Here is a 19,544-nt window from a genome sequence, read left to right as displayed (position 1 = left end):
ATGTAGGAATAATACGAATACCCTTACAAGAAGTATGTATAGATATAAATATGTATAACACTTACATTATTTTTATTATATCACCGGAAAGGTGTCGATACCATTTATATGTTCCAAACGAGAAGTATAATTTTAATGTCAATCATGTATGTACATTGTATCATACGATTACGTTCCACGAAAGAGCGATAAAATAAAATAATTATATTACACGAATGCATGGATTTATTATTCATTTTCGTTGTCACTCTCGAGTGCAACAAGTGAAACTCACTCATTTTATTTCTTCCCCCTCGCGAAAGGATTTCCTTAGATCGAAAAATGTATCGTCGGCCTAGAGTGTTTTATTTGCAATGTAGATAAAATCAACACAGAAATTTATCGAGTATCCAGTCTGTTCCGAGCCATTAAATGCATTAGATTTTTTCCACGTGAAAGAGTTCGTACAGTGCAAACTGCGCACTATTTTTCTCGTAATAGTATCGGGCGCATGCTCTATTCATTTTTCGTTCTTCAATGGACCGACTAGTCCGCGCGAAACCCTACGCAAACCTAATTTAAGTAAATGTGTAGTGCTTTTTACGACCCGGAAAATTAGTTTGTAATTTATTCGGATGCGTTCAAGTAACGTATTATTATTTTATAGTGTATACGGTATAACGGGTGTCTTACGAGCCGAGAAACTCGATAAGCGGAAAGATAGGTACGGCCCTGGTCGAGCTGCTCGACGTCGTCGACGCTGGACGGGTGGCGGCGTCGCAGGCGCTGCCGTCGCGACGCCCGGGACATCGCAGCAGCCCGGCGGCTCTGGCAGGATGTCGATGGTTCGCGTGGCGCGCCCTTCGGGGGGTGTCCAACTGACACTCCGGTGGTTCGTTTCGGTGGCTCTCGACGATTGATCGCAGCGTCTCGTCCGTGAACTCTCAACGGAGAATTATTATACGTTCCATCGGCAAGGTCGCTCAACAAGTTCCGCGGCGGTGCGTGTCGGGAGAGCGGCCGCAAGATTAATTGAAAGAGGAAAACATCCCCCGATTCTCGCCATGCATTCGCGCGCGTTAGTGAATGCACTCTGAGAATCACGTGAATCTCAGTGGCAGCGAGGAACTATGCTGTGAGTGGGCCACGTTGCCGACTGCGTGTGTTTACCGTCGCGAGTGGGGTGGTTTCGTGCGGTGGCTGGAAACCGTTTCGCGGACGGCCACGGAACCGCGGAGGTTCCGGATACCAGAGGTGAGCTGACGGCTCCGGTGCCGCGATCGGATGTCCGCCAGGGAGGGCAGGAGGGACTACGAGCCGCTGGATGAAAGTGAAAACGAATCGGCCCGCGACACGGGGGGATGAGCCGAAGGATACGCTGCGCGGAGAACGTCCGGCGGTGCAAACTTCAGACCCCGTAAGTCGATTCTTTCATTTGCCCCCTTTCGTCCATGTCCAATCGATGTCCCATTGTTTTCTGCTTTTCTCGCAACTTTCTTTCTACCGCATCGACGACTTTTTTTTGCGCCTTTCCGTTCGCAGGAAACAGTAAAACGAGGTAATTCCACGGATACACTATTCGCCTCTCTCCGTATCTTCTTCGTCAATCTTTGTGCGTTTTTAAATCACTATTAACATTCTATACAAATATACACCATCGAACAAAATAGTTGTCGACTCGATTGCATCGACTAATGTCTCATCGGTCGTTATATCGATATCAACGTTCCGCGATTTGTATCGTGCACTGTATTCCTCCTTTTACTATTTGTTAAGCTCTCCTGAAAAGGTCCGCATCGTTTTTCTATCGAAACAAAATAAAATACTTGTGCGATGGTACCAACACCCGCACGTATGAACACTAAATATACGGTAAGAAAAACATTGAACGAAAATAGATAAAATATAGCTTATATATCGCGAAATATCGCGGCAGGATCTGCTCGCGCGCTCATACATTGTTGTGCCGTCCAACTCTCTGGGATCTCGCGCTAATTGCATTGTTCGTGCCGTGTTTCGAACAAAGTACAATCAAAACAGGGTATCAACGCGAAGAGCTAACCAACTACCGGCGAGCATGAACGCGGATGGAAGTATCAGGGTTTTCCGGCACGCAAAACGACCGACGGAAAATCGTTGTTGCGAGTCCCCGGGAAAAGCACAATACGACCACTGTTCCTGGAAGATTGCACGACTTGCATCGCCGGGTATAGAATCGCCGTATCGATCCCCCAACGCGTTCTTCGAATTATTTCACGCGATGCATCGTTGCGGTTGCCTATTCGAACAACGGAATGCCTAGAAAAGTTATTCTTTAGCGAGACGATTTATTACTAGATAAAACGGGAGACGAAGTAGGACGCTCGCGTTAGATTGTAAAAGCAAGGAAAAAAAGTTGGCGGCAACGTCCCGAGAGATTCGCAACAACGATCAGTCCAAAATACTTCCGACTTGGCTCGGCCGATGAAAAGACATAGCATCTTATCCCGCGTTATCTCCCTGCCGTCCCGTAGTATTACCGTACGTGCACAGGGAGCCTTTCGATGTAGATATGCACGTATGCGAGCCATAAAACATCCAGGGAACGGGAGGGTCCGACGCGCAATGGCGTTCCGAGCGATCCCAAACAGGAAGAATGTTCATCGACGGTCGGACACCGAGGTCCTGGCGATGTCGATGCGGCGCGCCGTTACGCCGATCCTCGACTGGATCGCTCGCGAGAAGACAAATATTCTACGAAGATGGTACGACGCTCTCGTGTTTCGAAAACCCTCGAGTTTTATGCAAAGTATCCTCGCTTGTCGTTAACTTTCCGTCGAGGGTGGTTGGTCTCGTGCTTCCTACCCCGAGAGTTACCTTCTCGTTACGCTTATCGATGTAAACGTACCAATTCGTACTCGGATAATCAACTATATTCGAAGGGGGGGGGGGGGGGTCAATTCTCCGGTATCTCGAAATCGAAAACTCACTTTTCACCGGAATATATTCGTTAGCCAGCCGACGAGAACCGGAGCATCGAGTTCCTTCGAACACTTGGAAACTATAGAGCTAAGCCCTTAGGTAGGTAGGTAAGCTCTGTCTCGGCGAGTAGCGCGACGTCTTTTCGAGAAGGTGTCGATCGTCGCCTCTCGAGCCGTCGGATTTAATTAAGTCGCGGGAAAGAGATTTTTCCGCGCGTTCGATTCTATGGAGCTCAGTGCCGCCTCCTGAGAGACGTCTCCTAGTTTTAATTAAAGTCAGCCGGTCGGAGTCGCGGCTAAGGCAATTAACTCGAAGACAAACTGGAGGCCCGATTGAATTTCCTAGCTTTCCGTAATTAGTTTCGACGTAACGGAGTCGTTTCTCCATCGGAGCCCCTCATAATCACGCCTACCGAGAACTTACCCGCGTGAAACCGACGATCGGAATTTGCCTACCCGGCGTGCATCCGTACATTCTATATAGAGATGAAGAAAATTAAAATTTGTTAGTAGACGTTCGCTAAATAACTATATCGTACCTTCCGGCAAGTATTAAAACTGGCTATTTTTCGAGCGTGGATGTAGTGGACGAACGATCTCGAGTGGTCGAGAACCCTTCCAAGGAAACGGGAAACGCATTCGCGGCCCGTTGGTTTCGAAACAGGACGAGTCTCCTTTCAACCGCGCACCGTTTTCTCCTTGTTCTCGAGTCTCTTGTACAGGGCGAAAGTAACACGGTAGCCGACAGGGGATGAAATTTTAATTCGCGCGCGGAAGTTTGATATTCAGAGATCCGGAGTCGGCATTCACGGTATCACGTACGACCACTCGGCGACTCTCCTTTCAACGGGGACATTTTTGTTTCGCGCCGACGACGAAGGAACTCTTGTTCTCTGTTTCTCTGATGGTCGCGCGAGGCGGAGAAAGGTACGGGAAAAAAGAGAAAGATAGCGAAAGAGCGTAGCACAGAGGGAAGACGATAGAACGAGACGACGATCTGTCATTCAAGGACGATTCTTTCAGCCTGCAAACTCGGTGGATTGTGTGTGCAGGGCCACCCTCTTTAGAATTCTACGACCGTGGAGCAAGAAGCTCGTAAAAGACAAAGGGGGTTGGTAGCGTCACAGGGGTGAAGAAGGCGAGGCGCGAGGGAGAGATCGAAGAGGAAGGAAGGGCGACAGGAAGGTACGCGGAGGAGCGAGAAAGGAGATAAGAAAGATGGGAGAAAGCTCACCGGATCTCAGCCTTCGGCTCCGCCGTGGCAGCTCCGACTCCAGGGATTCCTTCTACATGGACTTTGCTCAGGTACTAAGCCCCCGTCGATGCTGTCGATAATCCCTGATAGATCAATTTTATCGCACGAAGGGAACGGTAAATTTATATTAATAAGTTTCGCCGACTCATTTTCCCGACAGTCTTTTAGCTCGATCTCGAATCATCCCTTCCTAACCTGCGAGAATCAACGATCGAACGGATCGTTATATATTTTTCTTTTCCTGCGTGGACCGAATGTAACGGTGTACCTCGTGAAACTTACAACAAACAATATCTCGTGAAAATATGGGCAAAATTTTATTCGAATCCCAACCTGTAGCAATTTATTTACAACGTTGATTCGTACAAACATTTTAGCGAACAAAAATTCGTCAGAGGGGAAAAGGAAAATTGTTATGATAACTGTTTACGCGAACAGGGCATCGACTCGGACATCGAGGAGGTGACGCGTCCGGGGGACAACAATTCTGACCCGATGATGGGGAACCACCTCGAGGAGAACGGAAACGAGCTGCCGCCGCCGATCGAGGACATCACGACGATTCCGGAGGAGGCGTCCGAAGAGCTTCGCGAAGAGGAGGAGGCCGCGGCTATGGAGGCTGCCCTGCGAACACCCGAGGGCCCCATAATTAACACGGAAGCAGAGAAACCAACGCAGCAAACCCCGCCCCAGCTCTCCACGCTCGCCCCGCAAGAGTGAGTATGGAGAAATACCATGCAAACGAAATTGCTGCTGCTGCTGTTACCGCACACGACGGGGATAATTTAATCTGAATTTGTCAGGCTTCGGTTTTAATTGCAATTTGCGATTTTTTTAAACTTCTCTTCGATTCCACGGAACCTCTTTTCGAGGTTCGAGGTATCGCGCAAAGTCTCGATACTTGTATGCTTACCAAACGAAACGACACAAGTTCTTTGACCTAAAATCGCTTTAACTTTCACCTCGAAAGCCTTCTGCAAGTGAAAAAACTATTGGTAGTTGATCTGATTTATTCGTGCGTACCAGCTCTCCTTCTCGACGTGCAACTAACTTTTTCAATTTGAAAAATCACAGCGAAGAAGTCGCGAGTAGTGATCCGGAAGCGATTTATGCCAGTCTCGACGCGCACCTTACACACCGTGTTCCTTGCGGAAATATTTCCGGCCGTTAACGAATCCCCGTACGTCTCGTTCAGACGACGTCTCTCTGGGTAGCGCGCGAGGGTAAAATAAAAAAAAAAACGATGCTAAGTAGGTGAGCAAAATGAACGTCCGGATCACGACGTCTGGGCGAACAAAATGCGACGGCTAGGGTAAAAAATATTACTCGCGGTGGCGCGTAATTGCACGGCGAGAACTCGCGAGAAGACTGCGGCCAGAACGGTGCGACATCCGATTAAAATGTTAGCGCGTCGAAGCGGTTTCCTTGCGGCAGAAATGCGTAAAAGGTGTTAAATAAAAAAGACGATGGTAATCGAATCGAGACCTCAAGGGATTATTTTTTTTCTTCTTTGTAAATTATTTTTGATTTTAGAAACTGCCCGGCAACGAATATTCTTGCAGGTTCGCGTCAATTAGTTTCCGCTTCGTCATTCATACGTAACTTGGCGACGTAAATTACGAATCCCCCTAAACGGACACGTTTCTCCTCGTCTCATCATTCGAATGACCACCGCTACTAATCACAGCCACGAGACATTATGCACTGTCCACGATTAACGGGCATCCCTCGGCTCTCGTATCCAGCAGAGTGGTTTGTATCTCCGTCGACGATTGAACTTGATCGTGAAAAGTCGTTTCGCGAAGCGTCTCCACTTTGCTTCTATAATTTCTACTTTCGTCGAGAGTACTTGGAAACTTGGAGCTACTACATCGACGCCCGTTTGCGAACCGACCAGGATAATGGAAGCATGCTAACATCTGCAATTTACTGCAATTTTTACACACGACGCATTTACGGGCGCCAGAATCGTTTATTTCCGTGCGATTAAATCGCAGCTCGAACATCGATTCCCGTCGATTTCTGCCAGGCGATTAGTAGACGAAGGACCTCGATTTCGGGCAAACTCGATTACTTTCGCCGGATATCGAATGCGAGTTCGCAAACGCGCGACGAGCCAATGGCGTCGAAATTGCCCCTTTGCGATATTGTATTTACAGGTTAGTGCTTTAACGAGAAATTAATCGATGCAAAAGTTTTGACGAACGCGAAAATAAAATTAATACAAACGAGTACTCTAGAGACGTATAAGAATTTTAGAGAAGAGCGCTACTGTCGCGTCAGAGGTGATTCTAGAGCGCAAAGGGTTAATATTGACCTGTCGCTTCGTTACTACCAACAAACGACCTTCGTATGCGCTTCTCTCGTTTTCGATCGTGCCTTATCCCTCTCCTCTCATCGTTTACTCGTCCTGTCTCGATCTCTGTTCTCCCTTTCTCTCTCCTCCGTTCCCGTTTCACCGGAACCCCCGTGAACCGTCCTTCGTCCCGGACGAGACCAGGGAGCCTAGCCTGTTCCCTCGATTTACATGCAGATTCGATCAACGTAGACGCGTATTCGAGCTCCGTCTCCTTTAAAGCAAACTTATCCGCCGGAATCCTCTTCCGTAAGGTAGCCTCGGCCTTCCTGTTCCTTCGCTACGACTGCTCGAAGGCGAGAATTCTTTTTCAAAAGCTTGCGATCCGAGATCCGTATCCTTCGATCGGGAAATAAAGCAGACGATAGAGAAACTCGAGGTTAACCACGATCATCTTACGTTTCGACCCTTTATTTTAAAATCACCATTGGAAGATGCAATCGTTGCCGTCGATTAGACTATAGGAAAGGTTCTACTTTTACGAATCATCGAGGTGCTACGAACATTTCGTTTTATGAAACGGTTCGATTGCCGGCAAGTCGTTGGTACGTTTCGTAGCCTTACGCCACTGCGAATCTCGTTCGGATAACGAGCCCGCTATCAAACGAGCGCGTATCCAGAGACGATTCGGTGATAGAGCGGCACGGGGATGGAGAACGATGTACGCGAGGGGCAGGGGGAAAGACAGAGATCCGCGGTGCCGCGAGATCTAGCAGGGCCTCAGTTTGTAATGCGGGGTCCGTGAGTATCGTGACACGAGCCGCAGGGCCGTGACTGTGCGATTCGTCGGTGTGTTCAGCAGCCAACGTTCCGTCGAGAACGGTCGAGGAAAGCGCCAGTCAAGGTCACGGACATGCTCATCAAGGAGACCTCCCTCAGGTACCGCGATTTCATCCCGACAACCGCGACCGCGACCGCGACCGCGGATCGATCCCATACAGTCCTCTCCACGGACGACTGGCCGGAATCTTGAAATCGCGCGCGCACACGGACACGCAACGTATGTCTGCGATATCCGGTGGCACGACATCCCCATCTCCGCGTATACTCCGCGTGCTCTTCGATACGGAATTTCGATCGAGAATTCGCTAGAGCAGCCGACTATGGAACCCAGGAATACGTTGAAACGTTGAGGTTCCAAGTAATTCTACCGTGAAGGAATATTTCGCTTTCCAAGAGTAAGAAGCCTCGGAAACTAAACTACTCGTCGAGGCTTGGAATCCTCACGAATTTGGTTGGGTACTCCCGGGATCTCTAGAGCCAAAGTATCGATCGCCTTCGTCAAAGAGCAACCCTTTTAAATGTCCCTTAAATCGAGTCGAGTTTATTCTTAAATTTATTAAGAAAAAATCGTACAGCGTAACAAGAAGAACCTCGTTAAAACATTCCCAGACACGAAGCGCGTTCTGTATCGAACCGAGTCCCTCCGACCCTCGAGCGAAACATCGAAACTGTAATCCTTGGCGGGGAGCGAGGTGATCGCGATAATCGAGGAAACGAAAATGCGCTCCTTATTCCAGGAAAACCAAGGAAAAACGAGAAAGAGAGATGGATCGAGCAGTTACGTGTCGGCATCGTCGATGAAACGATTAAACTCTTTTTCTTCGTTCGAGTGGAAGCATCGAAAAACGCGTAAAAAAAGAAGACGAAAATGGAAAGTAGATTCCTGAGGGATGCCCCCGAAGGAGTAGCGGAGTGCCGAATCCACTGAAACAAGGGTGAACCGGCCTCGGAGTCCTCGAGCCACGGATACACTCGTGCCACAACGAGGGAACGGCACTCAACCACTGAATCAACCCCTCGGTACCCTCGCACACCTCTCGACGCACGCGTCCTTCTCGTCCGGCAACACCCTCTCGCGCTCTTCTGCTTCTCCAACACTACGTGATTATTTCAAAAAGCTTCGAGCCAAGGGCCGAGACTCCGCACCCTTTTCTACGCTCTGCCATCTCTCCTCGGGAACCCACCACTCGCTTTCCCTCTTTTCCCTTTCACGGACCCTTTCGCGTGTGCGCGCGAGCGCGACTGACCCTCCTATCTCGTCAAAAGGACGAAACTTATCCGCGTCCCTCTCATCGCCTACTATCGGTCTCGTAGGGGTAGGTCGTTTTACGCAGCACCTCGTTTACCTTCTTAAACGCGCGGATCAACCATCGACCGATTTCAGATATACCGAGTGTCCCGATAGAAACCCCATGCCCTGCCAAAATCTTTGCTTTTTTAATTAAAATTTTAATTACAAATTGTTTATCGAAATCCTCGTGAAAGGATAAGTAGCAAAGATGTCGGGATTGTAATCTGTCGCGTGTTACGTCTCGTGTATGGGTGAGAGAATGAAAGATCCGCCGGAAAGTAGTTTCGTTTCGTATCGGGTCAGACGTCTCGAATATTTGTCTACCCAACCCCAGAAGCTGTAGCCTCTGCGGAGACGCAGAGGGGTGAATCCATTTGGCGGTAAATTGAAATTTCGACGCAATATCGCGCCAGCGAAATAATGTACGTTCCTCTTCCTATTCGGTGCGGCCAAGCCTGAGCCAGTTCCGAGGCTAAATTGTTGTCGTAAATTCCATGGTAACGCGGCGCGTTCCAAGAGGTTTCGAGTAACAGAGGGTGTAGACGTTTGCGAATCTCGAAGCGCTTCGTTGTGAGACGAACGAGCCGACTGTATTTCGTCGACCGTCGCGCGTCTGTTAGAGGGATCGGTCAGGATAATCATTAGATAAACGACCGACGTTGGAAAGTCGTCGTTTAATGACGCTCACAAAATCGTCCGCGCTATAGTGGGTCTCTTCCTGCAGCCAGTGTCAATGTGACAAGTGTATCAAACGTTACAGCACCGCGTTGACCTTAAATTAGAAGCGAGAGACCGTTCTATGCGACCGTCCCCCTTCGTACTCCGCGAAACTTTCTGCTCTGCTACGGGAGTGGACAAGCGGTTATGCGAAATTGAACGTCGATCGTATCAACGTAACGATGCAAAGTGTGTTGCTTTGCACACCTAGACTTATCGGAGGAAAAAAATCGACCACCATGACCATACCACCACCCATGATCGCGATAGAACCTGCTGTCGCGATGCTCGACGACAAAAGTTTTTCCAGCCATTCGTCGCCAAGGATTTAACGAAACGCGATTGGCGCCGTTCGCCGAACAACGACAGCCAGTTTCGCGGCTCCGAACTTGCAAGTAACTGGCTTAACCGTATCTCCGATGGGCAGCCCGCCGGCGGAAACTCTCTTAAACGAATTACGAGGAACGCGCAACGACGCGAGTCGCTGCAATTTAGGTGGTAACTTCCGTCGAATGCTTTAAACGCTACCTTTGCAGGACCGAAGAAATTCGCGTGGTTAAACTATCGAATTCAGCAGCGAATCCATTTTAGAATTATGTCGGCTACAGCTGGATCCCCATTACCTAATTGTATTAGCGGAGATATGTTGCAGTCAGGTATCCATATTTTTCTACGCGCCCCTATTCCTCTCGTTGGCGTAGTTTTTATTACCCCGAGCTAATTATCCTCGTAATCGAGCAGTCAACGTCGACGAGTCGATCGGTCAAGGACAGAGCATAAATAACGAAGAAACATGGTCTGTTCAGCTGGCCAGGATTGCCTACTGTGTTACCGTCACCGGCCTCACCGTCCGCGGTAATCGTTTCGCCGGAAACGCTGTCTAGACACAGCAGCAGCTCACCCTCGCACACCCACCGGCCACCCCAGTTTGCCTTGGCTCTACCATGTTCCTCGCAGCCGATTTCCGCGGTGTGCTATCCGGGCCCGACCTTCCTCGACGTTGGCGAGGACCGGAAGTGGAAGAAACTCGGATGGTGAGTCGTTAATTTCTCGTTACTTTCTCTTTTCCGTGACGCGTAACGATATTCCAACCGAATACGATTAAAGTTGCCGTTCCTGACACGCAAACAAAACGCCTCTCTTCTTTAAACACGGCTCGTGGTCTGACGATAGTTTCGTGGATATCGAACATGAAAAGGTTAACGTTGTTCTCGCTTCACGGTCTATAAATCTATACGTGTCCACGAAAGTAACGGCAGACAACGACGAAATACGGAAATATCAAGTTAGGCGGTAGGTGGTGTTCGATAGCGGATAAACAATGAACGTCGTTCGGATTTAATCGATCTCGGCGGCGCGTGTATCGGTTCGTCGAGATATTTCATCTCGACTCGTCTCCATTCCCGCCAAGTGGGAATCAACGCCAAGTGGGGGAGAATATATGCCGGTCACCACGGAAATTTCACGTGATCCTCCGTGTTATCCTGACCGACGTCTGCACCGCAATTACCGGTACTTTATGAATCAAACACACGCGTACGAACGGCCACGCGATTACCCGTAATTGAGCCAATTCTTACGGGGGTGGATGTATTTGCGGCCAATGGTATCTCCACTGATGCTTCCCGACATTTTATTCCGGGGCCGCTGCGTTTCCTTATTCATCCGGTAACGTTTTAATCGATTCCATCATCTACTATCGACAACCAACCTAAAGGGGGCATATACTCTAGCCTTACGTTTGTAACGTGAAAACACGGTAACGAAATTAGGTTGACGGTATATGCTTGAATTTTGCAAATATTTACTTAAAATCTGTACAAAACGTTGACTATTCTTTCTACCCTCTACCCTTCTACGCGTATATACCCCCTCGAACGACTATGGTGTTCACCTTCCATCGCGGAAAGATTATATCGTTGACTCGAATTGATATTTCAAACGAAGCCGCGTACGGACGATGATCCCAGCTGGTATCGGTAATGGTGGTGAGATACTCGACGTCGAAGAAAGCACCCACAACAGGTAGGGCCGGAAATAATCCTATTTCCCTAGCGGAGAGTCGAATCCGCAATCGCGCGAACGCGACTCCGATTTAAGCGCAATTTCCGTTTCTTGCGCAGCGACGCCCTGGCAACGACGTTTAGCGCTCTATACGGAAAGCTGCTGGTCGTCATGGGAATCGCCTTTCCCATGGCGGAAGTAATATCCACTTACATACCGCCGTCGTTCTACGAGGGATTCTACCTTTACCTCTACTTTGGCAGCATGATCTTCCTCGTCTACACGTATACCACGCTGGTTCGCGGCACCAAGTCCAAGTCAAGTAAGTCGATTCTCGTTGCGACCGATCGGTCCACTCCATTTGAAATCTCCACGAATCCATAGGCAAATCAAATGAAATGTTCGAATTGACGTTTCAGGAACGTCTGCCGCGTCTTGTTTTACGAGTAGGTAATTCCTTCTCCACGAACGGCTATAACCCTCTCACTTTCGACACGTTCATTCAAAAGCGTCAAAAGCGAAAGTAGGTTATCCGTGTATAGTTTCTCGTTGGTTTGATTACTTCGGATGCATAAATATCGATAAGCGCGGTAGTTGTACGTTATTAATCCCGTTCGTTCGTTCGTTCGTTCGTTTCCATATCCTCGAGCGAGGCACAGTCATCCAAGAGTCAAAGAATCACGCGGAATCAACTTGGACGAGCAACCTCGTCGTAAATTCAGCAGATTCCGCGTCCGCGTTCGGTCGCATTCACTCCGTTTCTGATGACGAGAAGCAAGCTCGGTCCCTGTTAAAACCGCATTAATCTTAACCGGCCGATTACCATAAATTTACATGAGAAGAGAAGCGAAAGGATGTGTGCGACCTGGACTCGTCGCGATCGTCGAGCGGCGCCGGCGGCGATAGCGACGCGGTTGACGCCGCCTATCCGCACGTGGCCGCCGTAAGACCGGCGCAGCACTACGGCAGCTTCTACCTACGAATGGGCGCCGTGGCGTTCGGGATCGGTTCGATGATTTACTCGGGCCTGGAGTTCGGTCAGTACTTTGAGCTGGAGCAAAACACCAAGTGCCACAATATCATGATGGCCCTGACGCCGGCCACCAGGATGGCCTTTATCTTCATCCAGATGTATTTTATATTTCTAAACAACGAGGTAAGCATTCCTGGTTTCTCGTACTTTCGAGATAAACGAAACCGTTGCGCAAGTCCGTGCAATATTTCGCGAAACGATCGCGTCCGAGGATTCCCTTGAATTCGCGAGGGGAGTCATCGGCGCCGGCGTAACTTGGTAGGTGACGAGGCTAAAAATAACGCCGGTAACGATGCTGAAGAAATCGGTGCATAACGCCTAATGAAAAAGCGAAAGGGTCCAAGCAAAACGAGAACCATCGGTGAAAAGGTCAACGAAACGGAAGGGTGAGCAACCCTGAAACTAATACCGGAACACGAGTCGTCCGACGCGACGCTTCCCCAGCGATTTGCCGTTTCCTTTGCCGCGACTATCGATCAACGTCTATCGTCCCCATCGACCGTTTTTAATCAAAGCTTTTCAGAGAGGCTGCTCTCGAGCGAGATTCTTGATCGTTCATTGTTGTTTGCGACGACTCAACGGTTTCGCGGATCACGGTCCACGGTCCGACAAGACGATCGAAATTATTTTCGTCGCGCATCGATCGTTGAATTTCTTTCGTTTCAGACTATAATGTTGCTTCCCGATCTCGTGAAATCGATCGTTTCCCGTGAATCGTAAACGAATCTTTCCTCGATCGCGAGGCGAGTTAATCTCTGTTCTCTGTCGACAGCAAATGAAAGTTTACCGTCATCGGGTGATCGCGCGTTTCGGGCTGATGCACATGATTGGCACAAATCTGTCGGTTTGGCTGAACGTTCTCGTCCAGGAAACGAAACACGAGATACTGACGTTCTACAACCCGGAAAACAACTCTCTGAGAATCTCCCACAGATTAGGTACGAACCGTAAACACCTGCACGCGTAGCTTTAGACAACTCCATCGTTCTCCGAATCTAAGTCTTTATTCGTAGGGCTGCCGTTTTCTAACATTCATTGATACGTTGCGTATCGCATCATCGTGCACCTATAATAACACGTGTCCGTTTGTTTGTTTTCTTTTATCTGTTATCGTGACGTTCGTAGTAAGGGAGTGGCTAATGGCTACGCGTTTAAATAAATCGATTGAAATTAGGTCCGAAGGGTGGTCTGCATCTCGGAGGACAGAGTCATTATCACCACGGAGAACACCTGAGGCTCCCGAGGGGCTTGAAAGGACCGCATCACATGTTCGAGTGTCGACGAACCAACATAATGGGCTCGCTGGTCCAGGACGCCAGCCCGTTTCTCTTTCCCTGCACGATAGAGTACAGCTTGATCTGCGCCGCGATCTTGTACGTGATGTGGAAGAATATATCCAAGGCGGCGTTCTCACCGCCTAAAACGCCAACGGGATCGCGACATCACGCCCACGCCTATAGGTAAAACTAAAAAACGTAAAACCGATTTTCCCGCTAATACTTATCATCCTAAACTCTAACGTTACTATTGACGCCCATAGGAGGTCGCCTCATCATTATAGCGTGGACTGTGCCGGTGCTCACAAAGGCCTGTTCGTCGGCATCCTGATCCTGGTGCTAACGATCATCTCGTTGATCCTGTTCTTCGTGCTGATATCGCGACCCGAGTTGGTCAACTTCGCGGTCACCGAAGTAAACGTCTGCGAACTGACGTTGTACGGGATGTCGACGCTAGCTACGCTGATAGGGATGTTCCAGATGCGCAGCCTCCGCTACGACGGTACGAGAAACTTGGAGCTGGACAACATCCTGTTGGTCGCCGCGCAAACGGGGACGTTTATTTACTCGACGTTCACGATTATCGGCGCCCAGTTCACGTTGGCTAAGAACACGGTGCTGGTGCTGGTAACGGCGTTGGCGAGCGTCGTGCAAACCACTTTGCAAACCATCTTCATCCTGGACGCCTCGAGACGAACGGTCGCCACCGCGAAACAGATCCGAAGGAAACCTGGCAGAGAGATCGTAACGTTTCTGCTGGTGACGAATCTCGCGATGTGGGCGATCAACACTCTGGAGAAGTCGCGAGCTGAGTCTCATCCCGTCCAGTTGCACTTTTACGGGCTGTGGGCGTGGACGATCATCACGCACGTCTCGATGCCACTGGCGATCTTCTACAGGTTTCACAGCACCGTCTGCCTCTGCGAGGTCTGGAAAAGAGCGTACAAGGTTAAACCAACCTACATGTGACGCAAGGGATCCCGCGAGGTCGTGTGCAAAACACCGGCTCCACAGAGACCGAAAACTCTGCCAGCCAGGCTGGGTGCCATCGCGGAGAACGATCCGATTTACTTTATGTAATCGTATCAATCGCTTTCTACGATTCAGATCGAACGCTTTTAGGAAATTTAAGCACATTGTAGTCAGTTCCGTGTAGTGCAATTCCGATTTCGACTGTAACAGAAAAACATCGCAACTACTTTAACGTAGCCGCGTTTTTTAAACGAGACGCTACAACGTGTTTCAATTTCATCGTACTCCGAGCACGGTACTTGGAGCACGGTAAGTGATCAGTTTAGCGTGGAACAACCTCCGAGTCTGTTCGCGTCCTCCTCCTTCGTATCCGTTGAATATTTAAGAAAAAACTACTACCGGAGACTCCGTTCGAGCGCGTCGCGCGCAGTCCAAGTGTTTCGCAGAGACACGGAAACGTGTTCATTCTATTATATATTCGTTGCTCTAGGTAGGTTATAATATAAGTTCTAGAACGCGAGACGCGTCGAACGACCCTCGTGTCATCGACTTTACATCGATCCGGTAGGGACGAGTCTCGGAGATTGAAGAAACGCGAAAAATCCACAAAAAGATTGACTATTATCCACACCGTTTCGAAAACTTCGTTTAGATTAGTGTTTTCCAAGCTAATGGTACCGAGAAAGAAAATTTCTAATGTAGTAAAACGTCAATCACTCGCACATCTCTTTCCACGTTAATATCAAAGGTTTACGAGCGCACTTAATTTGCCAAGAGTTTCTCCTTAAACAAATTAGTCAAAAATCAATAAAAACAATTAAATTTTGTACGAATTACAATAAAGGGAAGAAAACTTATAATTACAAGAAGTTTGGAAACCACTGATTTAGCTTGTTGGAAAGTATTTTCGGGTCGTTCTTGCGCCGACTAGATCCTAACGCGCGATGTACATACATGTAGTTGGTGCGCGGTGATATTGAAAAACGGACCGCGATAAAACGATGTTCGAAAACGATCGACGGAAGAGTGACGATGCAAAATAGCACGATCGACGACGCACAATTTTTTTTACTAAGATTAGTTACGTAGACGATTAGACGTTTAGAATCGTCGAAGCGACGGCTCGATTCCTTCGATTTCTTCGGGAACAATAAGATTTTCTTTAATACGTACAAGATAAGACGATTTTCTACCGATCAAAATAGCGAATGAGAGGGAGAGAGAGAAATATGGATTAAAAAGTAAGAGAGGACCTTTTTTACTTTGGTCGTAGCGTTCGTAAGAGACTGAAATCTAAGCAACCTTGGGGTGGTTGGCTTAGGCGATGGAAGAACGATTCCCCTTCGGACGCGAGTCGACCCGAATCCGCATTAATCCGGAACCCCTGATCGATCTGTCCTTCGATGTTACTCGAATACTCTCACGGACATCCGTCTTCCACGTAGTACAAAATACAACTTAAATAGCGTCTCTCACGTCCAAGTAGATATTTCGTAAAGCTAGCGATCGAGAGAGACAGGCTGCCATCCGAAGTCCGAACCGTAACTCTTGTGCCACTAAGATCGGATAAAAAATGCAGTGTTTTATTCGTTATCGGTAACGTGCCTCGCGAACGTCCGTTAAGATAAAAACAGGACGAAAAACCACCGAGTCTGTTTCTGCCGATTTTACGCAGCAATCGGTTCAGCGATCGATCGATATTCGTGTTTTGAGGTAAATGGAAGCCCTCGAAGACCGGACATTCGAGCACGTAACACTTGTCCTACACGATTCCGGCCGAATCACACCGAAAAAGCACGTTTTCACCGGCTCCTCGCACAACGTTGCAATTGAATCGCGAGTCCGAAACCGAGGGTCGGACGTACAGCGACGAAAAAATGCGGTCGATTTTGAAGATGCGGCGGACATCGAACTCGGCTGAGAATGCAACGTTGGCGCAGGGGCCATCGTCCCGTAGACTCCTATAGATTCGAAATCGTACAACTCGGAGTGATAGATGCAAGTTAAGTTGCAGAGTTCAAGGGAGCAACAGAGTACAACGGCGAATCATATCATTAAGCCTTAATCCGTCGAGAGCGCTGTCCAAGGTTCGATAACGAGGAAAGGAAACGAGAAAGAGGATCGAGTTCGAGCACGATCTTAACTCCGAGAAGGCTGGATTTTGTTTTGCTATTTTTTAATACTATTTCACCAGGGCTAGTTTAGGTGTCAAAAAGTATCAACCACGGATGTCAGCCTAATATATCTAACATTAAAGCACGACAACAATATATTTAGACACTTTGTTTAAGAGAAATTCTAAATCCTTCTGGAAGGACGTTAATCGTAAATGGGCTAGTAAAACCGAGACGACCTACTCGAGGGTGTTTTTATTTTTTTTATTTTGTTTTGCTTAAAGGACAGTCGCTAAGGAAGATTGGACAAGAATGTGGCCGATCCGTAGAGCGAATCGATCGATGGGCGATACTATTTTGCGAGAATGCGAGTACGTGAGTGTGCATGTTTTCCGTGTGTTGTGCGACGATTGCGTGTCCTTTGGGAATGAACGGCGAATAGTCGAAAGACGGAAGAACGACGAAACGAACGTTGTCACGAGGACGCTATTCAATTAACGCGTGTTTCGTGCTAACGACTAGCTTCTTTCGACGACTAGCGTTCAACGATGCCGGTCTACACGATGATTCGAATGATTTTTCTTTTCGTATAAGATACAGTTCGACTGCGAGACGGCTGTAAATATGCGAACGAGTAAAAGATTAAGCGATGAGAAAAAGGACGGATCCTCTCGGTGTTTAGAGCTAGTTGTGTCGACATGTTTCTTCCTATATTATATATAATATATACACATATATATACAAAATATAAATATATTTATTATTGCGTTGTTCTATTATAATATTTATTGTATTATCAGATATAGGATTTACGCGCGATACGTTACATTTATTGATCGGGGCTCGTGTCGAGATCCATCGTTTCTCTACATCCGGTAACCGTTTCACCTGTTTTCTCCGCCTATTCCCTTCCTTTTCTCTTTTACTTCGTCCTCGGTGTCGGAGACGTTAAACGATACGTTCGATTTCCGTAATGTTTCCTCGTGTCCGTTCGATGTTGGAGCTGACACGATCTCGGCACGAGTCTTAGCCGAAATTTAAACAAATCACGAGATCAAATCACGAGGTAAGTCACGATGTGCGCAAGTCGGGTTCGCGAGTCGAACAAGAATGCACGCGAAAAATATCCTTCTACGTCACGTCTCTAAACTGTACTTTTTCTATGTCCGCATACTCTAGTTCCTACGCAATGTTTGTACTCTTATACCCTTTGTACTATTTGTACCTTACGAATTGCAATACACTCGTCCGCAATAATAACTTGGCTTACGTTATTCCAACCACGCGGCCGCACTACCCTCGACGTCTCCAAGCTGGCGCATGTAAATAAACAAAAGGTAGGATTCATGTCGTATCCAGCAAACCAAACAAAAATAACACGAAACAAAGTCGAGCGTCGAAACAAGGACAAACGATCGCGTCGACCTAAATATGTACCACCGATTCCAGTCTCAAGATCGCAACCACGTCTGCGATCCCTCGATGTTGAAGCAGGTCTGCGTCGAATCCGCGGTCATTCGGCGGGAGAAGCTCGATCCGAATCAGAGTGAAAGGAAATCGATTCGCTACACGACTTTCTCCGAGCAGAACGAACTCGAACAATCTTTTCGATCTTCCAAGGGAATCTTCGTTTCGTGCATCTACGCGAGGAAACGATATTTTTGCGCTTGGAATGCATTCATAAGAGTACGCCTGAAAATAAACGTGACAGTCCAACGTTCCGTGTCACGGATACCTGATGACATCCTCAATTAAATCTGCGTTAATTGTGCTCCTTTGTCGCGTGCACGTTCTAAAATCGCCAAGGTCAGCCTCTGAAGAGAGTCGTTAACATGCACGCAATCGGGTGCATTGCCTATGCTCTATGAAACCCGACTCGTCTCCGCGTTACGTGAACAATTTCCTAATTCGGAAAATCTTCGCAACGTTCGCTTCAGTGGTTTCTCAATATTTCAACGTAGAGTTTCCGACACCTTAAATGAAAATATCACATGTCGACGTATGCGCCGCAATTTGCACTAATTACGCGATCAATTAAAAGCATGTCTGATATGTACCGTGTGCGTGCTCGCATCGATGTCTTACGAGGCATGCATCGTCGTCTCATAAAACACAATCAAGAATTAAATTAATCGCATCTTGTAGCTCACAGCATTTCGTTTCAGCCGAACCTTGTATATTCGAAATTGAAGAAACGACTATTACGACTATTAGAAATTGCTAAAAAATAATCTACGCAGTTCCCTGTCACCGAAACAAGAAACAATTTGAAACACATCCTCGGTATCGCTTCGGAAAGGAGCGTGCACGTAGTTAAATTTGATCGTGCTGCGTGAGAGGAGCATAAGCATAAGAGAGTGTTGCGCAAGAGAGCGTGCGAACGAAACGACCCTTTACACGGCTGTAATAATGTTGGCTGGCAGGTGAATCGACATGGGTGTGTATCTCGTTCTCTCCGCCACGTTTCCCTTCGTTACGCGTGCTCTTTGTTTTTCACAGATCCTTTGACTCGTAGCAAGGTAAATTTCTTTGAATGAGTCGTTCTTTCCTCAAGCAATTCTATTTTGTTTCAATTACTTTCACCGATTACAGGAGTCGAAGAGAGAGGATAAGGCAAGCCTAACATAAATTAATCAATAAATATCTAACATAAATTGGCGTTATACCGAGTACATAGAGTAAAGCGTGACAGAAAATTTTCTCACCTAAGCGAACCAAACAGCCTGGTGGCTGATCGTTCGGGAACCAGTTCCCGTAATTAAGGGCTAAATTCAACCCTCGTGGGCGTTGTCGAGCTCCCACC

The 19,544-nt window shown here is 47.9% G+C and overlaps 1 protein-coding gene across 9 annotated transcripts; it reads left to right on the top strand.

Moving 5' to 3' along the window:
* The first annotated feature begins 274 nt into the window (after nt 1-274).
* LOC128874387 (proton channel OtopLc-like) lies at nt 275-18,147 on the top strand. Of its 9 annotated transcripts, none has more exons than XM_054119136.1 (11): nt 275-1,396; nt 3,992-4,244; nt 4,633-4,910; nt 10,148-10,375; nt 11,289-11,366; nt 11,465-11,667; nt 11,765-11,791; nt 12,188-12,501; nt 13,151-13,316; nt 13,553-13,838; nt 13,919-18,147. In XM_054119136.1, exons 2-11 carry the CDS (start codon nt 4,158-4,160, stop codon nt 14,622-14,624), a joined length of 2,373 nt encoding a protein of 790 aa, XP_053975111.1. In that variant the 5' UTR covers nt 275-1,396; nt 3,992-4,157; the 3' UTR covers nt 14,625-18,147. The 9 variants fall into 9 exon arrangements, with proteins under 9 accessions (XP_053975111.1, XP_053975110.1, XP_053975112.1 ...); XM_054119135.1 differs by having other exon boundaries at nt 12,185-12,501; XM_054119137.1 differs by lacking the exon at nt 11,765-11,791 and having other exon boundaries at nt 12,185-12,501.
* The last annotated feature ends 1,397 nt before the right edge of the window (nt 18,148-19,544 follow it).

The sequence above is a fragment of the Hylaeus volcanicus genome, chromosome 3 (genome assembly GCF_026283585.1).
Source record: "Hylaeus volcanicus isolate JK05 chromosome 3, UHH_iyHylVolc1.0_haploid, whole genome shotgun sequence".
NCBI classification, from domain to species: domain Eukaryota; kingdom Metazoa; phylum Arthropoda; class Insecta; order Hymenoptera; family Colletidae; genus Hylaeus; species Hylaeus volcanicus.
This window is presented reverse-complemented; position numbering and strand designations above follow the sequence as displayed.

Coding starts and splice junctions, on each gene's coding strand:
- LOC128874387 (XM_054119135.1), top strand. CDS start 4,158: ATGGGAGAAAGCTCACCGGATCTCAGCCTTCGGCTCCGCCGTGGCAGC. Junction 4,245..4,632: donor TCTACATGGACTTTGCTCAG/GTACTAAGCCCC, acceptor TTACGCGAACAG/GGCATCGACTCGGACATCGA. Junction 12,502..13,150: donor TTATATTTCTAAACAACGAG/GTAAGCATTCCT, acceptor CTCTGTCGACAG/CAAATGAAAGTTTACCGTCA.